We start from the raw sequence: 12,375 nt of genomic DNA on the forward strand, positions 1-12,375 counted from the left end.
TGCAGAACTGTGTGGTATAACCCAGTCTAATCAGCTCTGTAGGCAGATGTGAAAATGGGATTTCTGTTTGCTGCTTATATTATCTCCTGTGCTATAGGTGGTGCTGGTGCTCAGCGGATAATATACGAGTGCAATCTTTCTAATACCTTTTTTAAATCATAAAAATAAGCCCTGGGAGGGGTGTGTGGAGTGCAAACTCACTGCTAAATCATAGAGAGCAATGCCTATGAGTTCCTCATTAAATGCATCATTCGAAAATGTAATTAAAGTGAACCATTTTCTGACAAACTAAGGACCAGCTATTGGTTTCTGCTGTTCATGTGTATAGACACTAAGTTCCATCATTGCTACCGTTCTATTTCAGTGTATTAATTAGAGCAGCTTGCCCAACCTGGTTCCCTCCAGATATTTCCATCATTCCTGTCAGCATGGCTGTGGGAGTTGCAGTCCAAAGCATATGGGGGCTGGCTTGGAGGGTATAGGACGGATGAGAGGGACATGGGTTTAAGCTAAGCCTACCTCTCAGGGTTGCTGTGAGTATAAAGTAGGACAGCCCCTGTTTCCCTCTTTCTTGCAGGAAGAGTGGAATACACACACACACACAGTGTGGTACCTCAGGTTACAGACGCTTCAGGTTACAGACTCCACTAACCCAGAAATATTACCTCGGGTTAAGAACTTTGCTTCAGGATGAGAACAGAAATCGTGCTCCGGCGGCTCAGCAGCAGCAGGAGGCCCCATCAGCTAAAGTGGTGCTTCAGGTTAAGAACAGTTCCAGGTTAAGAACGGACCTCCGGGGTTTCTGTTCTTATCCTGAAGTAAAGTTCTTAACCTGAGGTAATATTTCTGGGTTAGCGGAGTCCGTAACCTGAAGTGTCTGTAACCTGAGGTACCACTGTGGGTGTGGGTGGGTATGTGTGTGTGTATATACACACACACACACACACATATATATATATATATATATATATATATATATATATATACATACCCCTCAAATGTATATGTGTGCGTGCATTATTATTCTGTTCTGTTCTATTCTATTCTATTCTGTATTCTATTATTATATTATAAAGTAGCTGTAATATTTGACCCAACTTGTAGTAGTAGTAGTAATAATAATAAAATTTTATTTATATCCCGCCCTCCCCAGCCGAAGCCGGGCTCAGAGCGGCTAACAACAGTAAAAATAACACAGTTTGCATAAAATCACAATCAATTATTTGAAATACATTCTAAAATCAATTCATTCTAAAATCAATTCAGAATCAAATTAATGGCAACCATTGGGCTAGAGTTCTATGAGGATTACCAAAGGTGTGTTTAATTCTGTTTTTAAAAGAATATAAAGCATAGCTGTGCTCTGTAATGAACTGTCAAAACGTTTTTGAAGGCAAATGGTATCTTAATATATCCCCCCCCCCTTTCCCCTCCCCCCTTTACATAGAACAGTTACTTTCTGTGCATTATTTGTTCATTTTGCCTCATAGGCTGGCCGGCTGCTGATAAGAAAATTAATTGCAGAGAAGCTGAAGATTCCTTGGAATGAAATAAAGTTAGAAAGGACTTCAAAAGGCAAACCTGTCCTTGCAAATGACTTAAGCAGTGCCCATTCCAGCTTCAGCTTTAATGTCTCCCATCAAGGGAATTATGCTGTTCTTGCCGCCGAGCCTGACTGTCAAGCTGGCATTGACGTTACGAAGACAAGCATGCCAGGTAGTGTACTGTAGTCACTCTTAAAAAAAAAAAAAAGAATCTACAGTGTCCTAGGACAGGAAAGAGAAGCCACTTTGCTCATTTATTGCAGCACACGCTGTAGAGGGATTTTTGAGGTGCCAGCGATTGGCTGAGCTTTCCTTTGTTTACAGTCTCTGACCGCCATTGGCTGAATTGTTCCAATCATAGAAATGCAGGAATAATAATAATTTATATTTGTACCCCGCCCATCTGGCTGGGTTTCCCCAGCTACTCTGGGTGGCTTCCACAAAGAAACAAAAATACACTAAGATGTCACACATTAAAAACTTCCCTGAACAGGGCTGCCTTCAGATGTCTTCTGAATGTCAGGTAATTGTTTATCTCTTTGACATCTGATGGGAGGTTGTTCCACAGGGCGGGTGCCACTACCGAGAAGGCCCTCTGCCTGGTTCCCTGTAGCTTTGCTTCTCGCAGTAAGGGAACCGCCAGAAGGCCCTCAGCTATGGACCTCAGTGTCTGGGCAGAACGATGGGGGTGGAGACGCTCCTTCAGGTATACTGGGCTGAGGCCATTTAGGTCAACACCAACACTTTGAATTGTGCTCGGAAACATACTGGGAGCCAATGTAGGTCTTTCAAGACTGGTGTTATGTGGTCTCGGTGGCCACCCCCAGTCACCAGTCTAGCTGCCACATTCTGGATTAGTTGTAGTTTCCGGGTCACCTTCAAAGGTAGCCCCACGTAGAGCGCATTGCAGTAGTCCAAGCAGGAGGTAACTAGAGCATGCACCACTCTGGCAAGACAGTCCACGGACAGGTAGGGTCTCAGCCTGCATATCAGGTGGAGCTGGTAGACCGCTGCCCCAAATACAGAATTGACCTGTGCCTCCATGGACAGCTGTGAGTCCAGAATGACTTCCAGGCTGCGCACCTGGTCCTTCAGGGGCACAGATACCCCATTCAGGACCAGGGAGTCCTCCACACCCACCCGCCTCCTGTCCCCCCAAAACAGTACTTCTGTCTTGTCAGGATTCAACCTCAATCCATTAACCTTGGTATAAGGAAGCTGCCTTATGCCAAGCCAGACCATCAGTTCATCAGGCTCAACATTGCCCACAACACTGTGTGGCAGTTGCTGTCCAAGGTTTCAGGAGGGAATCTTACCCAAGGAGATGCCAATGAGACCTTTGGCATGTTTCTAATTTTGTTTGACATGTTTTTATTGAATGTATGCATGTACGTATTGTTACAGAAGTTGGGCGCCACCCTCAGTGGGTTCCGGGCGCTCACCCAAGGTTTGTGCTGCTTTGGAGAATTGAAGACATGGTGGACATTGTCATAGCTTTAAGAAATATGATTTATTCACATATTCACATCTTCAGTCTGTGTGGAGGGAGTCCAGATCTTACAGCAGGCATCCCCAAACTCCACCCTCCAGCTGTTTTGGGAGTACAATTCCCATCATCCCTTACCACTGGTCCTTTTAACTAGGGATGATGGGAGTTGTAGTCCCAAAACAGCTGGAGGGTGGAGTTTGGGGATGCCTGTCTTACACCATGGCCATTTCAAGAGGGGCTGGTCCCCCACAGCCATGGAGTCAAAGCCATGGAGTCTGCCCAAGATGGATCCCAGTCTTTGTTCGCCCCCGTCCTCTTCCCAGCACACCTTCCTCTAAAAACTCTCTTTTCTTGTTACCTCAAACACACACCTCATCACCATGGCAACCTCTTTCTGCCTAGGCCCAGTATTCCCCTCAGATGGGCCACCAACACTTTTTGTCACGTTAATACCTCTAACCTAGGTGAGGCCCTGGCTTGGAACAGAAGCTTAGCTTGTGTTTTTCCACTTGCCTGCAATTTTCCCTTCAGTACTCCAAATATTCAAAATCCTGCCATTTATAATTTCTAGGGTTTAGTCCCACCCCCGCCCCAATCTATAGCAGTATTTATTTGCCCATTTAAGGTATTTCTACCTCACCTTTGAGCTGAAAAAGCTGGGGTGTGGCAAATACCACTTAGTGCGGTACTAAGATGGTCCCTGGCAACAGGCTTATAATCTAAAAAGACATGACAGATGAGAAGAAAAAAAAGAAATGGCAGTGAAAAGTAATCTCAAGCACCAAGTTCTTAAAGTTCTGATAATACAGTTGTATGTACTCTGCCTTGGGCCAAGCAATTCATGTAAACAAACAACCAAACTCTACCAATATGTTTCTTTGGAAAATGAAAGGCTGGGCTGAACCCCGCCCCCTCCCCAATTCTGTGGAAGAGCGTGTGTGTGTTTTTTTCTTTCCAGAAAGGAAAGAGGCTTTATGTTCCAAAAACTAGAGTTACAAGGTATTTGTATTTTTCTTTATCTTAGGAGCAACCACAGGGTGGCACTATTGATCTGTGGAAAATCTTTCCATCTGTTCCGATATTCAGAATCCAAAACATTAAGCACTTGCGGATGAAGCCATCTGCAACATTTAAACCGCCACATTGAAAAGGGGAGGCTCGTATGTGAAAACCATTTTGGCCTCCAAATAACGCTATAATAACCAATCCATTTTCTCTTCTATAAGAGCTGTATCTCTGTCAGGGAACGAACAGACATCTCTAACAGGAAATGCTCAGCACCTTTGCTACACTACAGTTCCCAGGATTCTTTGGGGCAAACCATGATAATCTAACTGGTATAGAGCAGGGTTTTTGTAGTGTAGATTTGTTCTTCAGACGAGGCTGCTTAATTACTTTGTTTTGTCTTTATCTCTTTTTGGTGGGGGGTGGAGAAGTATACGACATTCTAGTTTTCCAGTGATTCTGTACTGTTCTCGATGCCTCGCCAACACTCAATAACCGCTTTTATTTACAGAATGCTGGGAAGATCCTGTGGAGACTGGTGATAATCTAGTACCTAGCCATAAGAAATCGAATCAGGAATCTAAAAATGCATTAAAAGTAAACTTTTTGGGTGAAACCGTCTAAAGCAGTACAGTGGTACCTCGGGTTACATACGCTTCAGGTTACAGACTTTGCTAACCCAGAAATAGTGCTTCAGGTTAAGAACTTTGCTTCAGGATGAGAACAGAAATCGTGGTCTGGCAGCGCGGCGGCAGCAGGAGGCCCCATTACCTAAAGTGGTGCTTCAGGTTAAGAACAGTTTCAGGTTAAGTACGGACCTCCGGAACGAATTAAGTACTTAACCCGAGGTACCACTGTATTTCCCAAACTTGGGTCTCCATTTGTTTTTTGAACTACAATTCCCATCATCCATGACCACTGGTCCTGCTAGCTAGGGATGATGGGAGTTGTAGTACCAAAACAGCTGGGGACCCAAGTTTGGGAAACACAGGTCTAAAGTAAGAGCTGCTTCATAATGTTTAAAAAACAGCAGGTACGGAAGACCACCAGGAAAGATAAGCTTTAACTGCATTCTAAAAGACAGGCTAAGATGGTGCAGAGATTTTTCCTGAATGGTCTGCGGCCATCAACTTCCAGCGTCACCTTGAATGTCCCGGTTCCAGATGCAACACTATATCTCCCCTTCTGCAAAACTTTGGATTGCAGTCTAAAGGGATGAATGACCAAGGCCAGCTCTGATCATTAATGTCCTAGTCCCTGCCAGATTACTGTTACGTGCTGTTGGAGGGGCTGCCTTTGGTAACCTCAAAATCTGCTCTGCAAGGTTAGGTGAGCTGGAGGCCCTGTGGATTTCTGTTGCACAAGCAACTGCACGTCCCAAGTTAAACACTATTTGAGTCCTCTAAATTGCGGCGAGAGTTGAGAACGGGGGCTGCTTGCTCCCATTGAGACCAACACAACTTAAAAGTAACTAACATGTAGAAAATAATGTAAATGGCTTTCCGGTGCTTAAATGCTGAGAAGAGTTATCTGCATCTGTATAATATGCATGTTGCCATTTCTCTTCACTTTTTGATTAATGGGCTTTTCAAGGTTCTGCTGTGAAAAAGCTGATAATGGAAACAGAAAGTATTTTCCTAGGGGAGAGAAAGTGAAAGAAATTTTGACTCAGCTGTAAACTGCTTGCTTATCTAACATGCTACTGTTGTAATAGCCTTGCCTAAGGAGCACAGGAAGCTGGCATCATGCAAGCCAGTGTAAATTAAGCCGGAGTAAAGATAGGGACGTGGGTGGCGCTGTGGGTTAAAACCACAGAGCCTAGGACTTGCTGATCAGAAGGTCGGCGGTTCAAATCCCCGCGACGGGGTGAGCTCCCGTTGCTCGGTCCCTGCTCCTGCCAAACTAGCAGTTCAAAAGCACATCAAAGTGCAAGTAGATAAATAGGTACCACTCCGGCAGGGAGGTAAACGGCATTTCCGTGTTTGACGGAAGCGGCTTAGTCATGCTGGCCACATGACCTGGAAGCTGTACGCCGGCTCCCTCAGCCAATAAAGCAAGTTGAGCGCCGCAACCCCAGAGTCGGCCATGACCGGACCTAATGGTCAGGGGTCCCTTTACCTTAAAGATAAACCAGAGCCAAATTCCGATCAGCAGTGAGGCTACAGCTGTATGAGCCAGCCTAAGCATGTCAGAGAGAAAGCAAGCCTTCAATATTGTGTTTGAGCTACACCACCCTTTTTGCCGGCTTAATTTATACCAGGTTGCCAGGTCATGTGAATCAGCTGAACCAGGCTTAGGATCCAGCCTAAGTCTCTCCCCCCCCCCCGCCATGGTCCCGCCCCACTGCACCCCCCCTCCTTTAAGTGCTTACACTGGGCTGAAGATTGAAGATCTTCTGGGCTCAGCGCAGGTCCTCAGCTAGGTCCTGGCTGAGCCAGGATGAGAGAGATATACTGGCCAAGGATGAGGAAGTTTCATCAGTATTACCCAGCTGGATCCTAACCCATCCATCTTGCCAGATAGGATTGTTCCGTAAGTCCCTCTTCGGTGCAATTAAAGCATTTTACTTCCTATTGCTTTTCTTTTTTTTCATTTTCTTTTGCATCATGATCCCACCGGCATATTCCATCAGAGGTCTAACTGGAGTATAGTGAACTCTTCAGTCACAGCATGAGAACATTTCCAGGTTGTTGGTTTTTTGCATTCATTTATGGGAATAATTGCATTAAGATTATTTTCTGTGAGTGGCAGGGCATACAGAATATTATTTTTAGCTGTGAAGTGCGGCATGATGGAAAGTTTCGGGCTAGTGCTTATTATCCTGATAATATTCAGCTGAACTTAGGAGGTTTTTTGTTCTTCAGTGGAGCTTTAAGTACTTTACTGTATAGATTTCAAAGGAGGCCTCCGCTGGTTCCATGCAGAGATGTGGTTTTATATATATATATATATATATATATATATATATATATGGGAGTAGAGTAAAGAGTTAAACTCAGGCTCAAGCTTCCCCATGGCTGCCGTTGGGAAGATGGGAGTGCAGTAGTGAAAATCTGTTCCTGTTGAATTTCTGCCTGCTGTGCACTTGGAAATACTGCACAGGACACCTGTCAAAAGGGAGGGGGAAAATAGCAGTGTCATGCCCTGTTGCCTCTCAAAACTGCTCATGGATACCACCCTACCTGTAAGAATAATGTGCTGACAGGTTCTGCAGTGATTTATAGAATTCATGGCTGCACGCTAAGGACTGATACTTGGAATGCCCTGGATGGTATTTCCTTTTCTAAGTACCTGAGACATAGATACCTTTTGTGGTGTGTGTTTTTTTTAAGATGTACTTCTGAAATGTGGGCCTAGAACAAACCAGAAACCGCACACCCCTCTCTCGGTGCCTTCAAAATACTCTTCATTTTTAGCCGTCATTAACATTAATGTTATCATCCGTCCTCAGGGCTTATCCTACCCCGTCAGTTAACAGTTATCATCTATCCCTTGCCAGGGGAAATCAATTAAAAATAAGTTAAAACTAATTTTACAACTGCTGACGCAAAGCTGGATTGTCTGCTGCCTGAAATGAACACTCTAGAGAGGGAGTGAAGTTCAGATACGATTCATTCAGAAGGAAATTAGACATGAAGATTCTAGCAGCCAATTATTCTCTTCCCAGACAAATCCCGGGCATGAATACTTGAAAGTTAAGTTCTGCTGTTTCACTGGGTCTTGCTCCCAGGTACATGTGCCTAGGATTCCTCCATTTCAGAGCTCTAAAGCCTTTATTTAGTGCCCTGGATGGTGATAATATTTGACTTATTCCCCTACCCCACATAAGAAAAAAAGCGTTTGTTGCTTTTCTGTTTGAGGGGAGATAAGAAATTGTTGCTTTCAATTATGAACATAAGGAGTATGAGCTGCACAACAGCTTTTTTAATCTATTCATAACAGATAAAACATTAATTACGTTTATGTTGCTAATGAGATATTTAGCAGCACAGTTGCTGAAAAGAATTTTTTTCTGTCACTTCATCCCATTTTATAAATAGGTACCTCATGCCTAGGTTTTCGTGACCCAGAAGTCTGTATCTAACCTGCAGGGTAAAAGATAAATATGTTTGATTTTTTTAAAAAAAACCTCCAAAGATAAATGTGTTAGCTTTTTATAAGTTTTATTTGAAATTAAAATAAAGCATTTATTATTCCTGGGAAGTTGCCCTCCCTCCCCCCACTCTGTTGACTCTATAAAAGAATGCAGTTCAGAATTTTGGCACTAGGGGGCAGGGCAGAGGGGCAGGCTGTGGTGCTGAGTCCCACTGGTGGGTCTCAGGCCACTCTTTGAGAAATACTGAAATAGCCCATAATGGACGTTCCTCGCTTTGAGGAAGCACATTTTCGGGATATCTTCCTTTGTTCAAACACTGCTTTCTCTGGAAATAAATATGACAGAGAAATCTAGTCTTGTTCTCTGTGAAGTATAATTGTTTAAGTGCACACTGAAAAGGAGAATGGTTGTTTATTGCTGAAAGGGTTTAACATTGGAAAATTCCATTTTAGTATATACTAAGCTAGAAGACAGCTTTCTCTGAGCTTCAGTTGGATTGACCAGTAACTGTTGCTGTTCTCTGCTGTGGTTTACACGTGAGTGTTTAACCTTAGATCATGTGATTAAGGTATTCAACTGCAAATCTCCATTTTGAAGGAAGTTGCCTGTTAGTCTCTCTCTGGACACCACAGAGAACAAAAGAATGTGATAATGAAGCCTCTCAAGGAGCTGCATAAACTTAGACTGGACGCAGGCTAATGCAAGCTATGAGAGAAACAGAGATTTGATTATTACTCTGATCATAATTACATTATATAGATATTTAAGAAGAACCTATGCTTGGATATGCATATGCCTTATGGAACTATCCGGCTGTATGACTGATTGTTTTGTACTTGTTTTTGAAGAAGTTCTAGTTAGTAAAGCTTTGAATAATAATTATGGGTCTGGACCATTTTGCTTCCAAAAGGAGTCAGCTTTTATGCATCCAGTATTAATATTTGCAATATTCTCATCCCATTTCCAAGAAAATCTATCATATTTGTAATGTAAAGATCTGCCAAAATTGTCAATATCCTTACTTTGAAACTGATGATGGCAGAACTTTTGGAGAACCTGTGGTCCTGTAGATATTGCTGGACTCCATCTCCCACTATTCCTGACCATTGGCTATGCTCGCTGGGGTTGATGGGAGTTGGAGTCAGACAGCATCTGGAGAGGTTCATGTTTCTGCTGCAAGTTCTAATCTTTTACAAAATTTCATGGTATTTTATAGTTAATCAGATTCATTAACAAGGCAAGATGGGAAGAACTTGGCATTCCAAAGGAAAAGGTTGCTTCTGAAGTTGGCTTTTTAAATTCCCCTTTCTTTAAATGTTGTTGGTAGGATTGTAATTGCTGTTATTTTTTAAAAAAAGGAGAGAGATGTCTTTTTTTCCAGATAATGAACTTGCTAATAATTTCCCAGCTGCTCAGCTTTGTAAGCTAAAACCAGAAATCTACAAGGCCTTGCTTAATAATGAGTATACAGTGGTACCTTGGGTTACATACGCTTCAGGTTACATACGCTTCAGGTTACAGACTCCACTAACACAGAAATAGTGCTTCAGGTTAAGAACTTTGCTTCAGGATGAGAATAGAAATCGTGCTTCGGCAGCAGCGGCATACCCCATTAGCTAAAGTGGTACCTCAGGTTAAGAACAGTTTCAGGTTAAGAACGGACCTCCAGAACGAATTAAGTTCTTAATCCGAGGTACCACTGTATGCTATATGGTAATTTATGCACCTAATAGGTATCTGAAGCCATTTGCACATAACAAATAGGAGCCTATACAACATAAAACACTGTTGCTGTATATAGGTTTTATTATTTGTTTTTAATCTTATATTTTGGAAATGTACATTGAGTTTGGGGGCGGGGGCAAGAGAGTGGGGCCCTAAACTATAGCTTGTTTACCTTATACGTAAATCCGGCACTGTACTGAATAGAGCAGAAAGTGGGCTTAGAGGAGGTTTGTACCCTGTGGTATGTACACACCTGTGACTTTATTTTGTCCCACAACTACTTATCAAAAGACTTTCCCCCTCAAGCTTTAAACTGAAAGTTGGAACACGTGAAACTTTTTTTCTGGTTGAAGTAGGATGAGTTATCATCGGTAGCCATGCCTCTTCCAAATTGCTGTTTTATTTTCTGAAGGGGGAAAAGAACTGCTGATAGCCTTAGCCTTCTATGTGAAAGAGAAACACCTTATTGAAGTCTTTTGGCTTTTAGGGATAAGAAAGGTGACAATGTCGTGAGCAATAAATTCCCCTTTGAATATGTGTCATCCTGTGATCCTGTGGGAAATCACTTGACCTTATGGCTATTGGCCTTTTTATTTATCCTTGTACGGAAAGAGCTTTTTAGTTGAGATCAAGGCTTCTTAAATGCTTTTTGTAAAAGCCGCCGCTCATACATTCACTGCAGCCCTTCCAAGAAGTTGCCTTTGTTGTTGTCGTCGTTGTCCCCCCCCCCCCCCCGTTTGCAGCTCTCAGTTAAAAGTGTCTCAGCTTGGATGAAAAAGCATTATATATCAATTTGTGCCTTTAAAATATGACCTTCTGTCTCTCTTCCTGTCCCACTTGAAACAGGCATATCCAAGTGTGTTTGAATGCAGCACTTAAGGTTAAAAAATGCTGCTGGAAACATAAATGAGGGTCAGTTGAAAATTTGTACATTGTATTATAGTTCATCATTTCAGAGCTAAACATTTCAAAGCACCATTCACAGAATTAGACCACAACACCAGGCAAAGGGTTAAAACCCCTCACTGATCTAGATAGGGTGCACCAGCAATTCATTAATTTTTAAAGAACTATTCTCACAATCCCTTCTTTAAAAAAATAAGTTTTATTAGGCTTTCTAGAGAAAAAAATCAAAGGTTAATATCAAATTTCTTTCCCCATTTTTATCTGAACTAAGACTTTGATCTAAATTCTGTAAAAAAAACCAACAACCATAAAAAGGGAGGACAAAGGAGTAGAAAAAGCAAAAGAAAAAAGAGTAGAAAAGAGGTTAAAAGAGAAAGATAGAAAAATAAAATTAGGAAAATAAAGAACTTAAAATCCTTCATTTGTCTATATCTAAATGATATTCGCTTTGTCCAATCCAATATAACACCCAACAAAGCCACTTTCTGCAAACAAACATCTTCAATCATCTAATCCAAATATCATTATTCCTTTTTTCTTTTTCATGCAAAAACTCCATGAGAGGTTTCCGATCTTTAACAAACGTTAACAATGACTTTTCTCTAATTGAACGTGTCAATTTCACCATCTCCGCTAAGTTCATTCGTTTTAACAGCCGTTCTTCCTTTCTTGCTAATAATGAGCCCTTCCATCTTGTGCATATAAAAGTCTCACATCTGTAATCATATATTGTAACAAAGTTCCATAGTCCTTTTCTAACTGTATATCCATAGTACCCAGCAGGAAGAGTTCTGGCTTCAGTTGAAAATTCCATCCTCACTCACCTTGTCTCTCCAGATTAATGTGCAATTGACCATATGTGTAATACTCTGAATTGCCCCATTCCTTCAGTATGTTCGATGTTGCCCTTGCCTGAATTTGCAACTCCTCACCTAAGGCAAGGGCCGGAAACCCGTGACCTTTCAGATGTTATTAGTTTACAACAGGGGTCAGCAACCTTTTTCAGCTGTGGGCTGGTCCACTATCCCTCAGACCATGTGGTGGGCCGGACTATTTTTTTTGGGGGGGGGGGGAATGAATGAATTCCTATGCCCCACAAATAACCCAGAGATGCATTTTAAATATAAGCACACATTCTACTCATGTAAAAACACGCTGATTCCTGGACCGTCCGAGGGCTGGATTAAGAAGGCAATTGGGCCTCATCCGGCCCCTGGGCCTTAGGTTGCCTATCCCTGGATAACAACTCCTATCATCTTTGATGGTTGGTTTTGCTGGCTGGGGGGCTGTTGGGATTCGAAATTTAGCAGCATTAGGGCAGCCACAGTTGGCTTAAATTGTCTTTTTCTCCTCAATCTCTGTGGAAACACAGTGAGCTGCCAGAGAGGGACAGAGCACAGAAGGTTCAATCTCCACCATCTCTATTTTATATATATACAGTGGTACTTTGGGTTACAGACGCTTCAGGTTACAGACGCTTCAAGGTTACAGACTCCCACTAACCCAAAAATAGTACCTCGGGTTAAGAACTTTGCTTCAGGATGAGAACAGAAATCGTGCTACGGCGGCAGCAGGAGGCCCCGTTAGCTAAAGTGGTGCTTCAGGTTAAG

The 12,375-nt window shown here is 42.5% G+C and overlaps 1 protein-coding gene across 3 annotated transcripts in view; it reads left to right on the forward strand.

Moving 5' to 3' along the window:
* AASDHPPT (aminoadipate-semialdehyde dehydrogenase-phosphopantetheinyl transferase) overlaps positions 1 to 12,375 on the forward strand; it is a 536,215-nt gene that overhangs the window by 3,459 nt on the left and 520,381 nt on the right. For all 3 annotated transcript variants that reach the window (XM_083436655.1, XM_083436654.1, XM_083436656.1), the window contains exon 2: positions 1,491 to 1,716. In XM_083436655.1, the coding sequence (XP_083292781.1) occupies positions 1,491 to 1,716 (226 nt within the window). The remainder of the gene's footprint in view (positions 1 to 1,490; positions 1,717 to 12,375) is intronic.

Source organism: Podarcis tiliguerta, assembly GCF_965153285.1.
Source record: "Podarcis tiliguerta genome assembly, chromosome: 4".
NCBI lineage: Eukaryota > Metazoa > Chordata > Lepidosauria > Squamata > Lacertidae > Podarcis > Podarcis tiliguerta.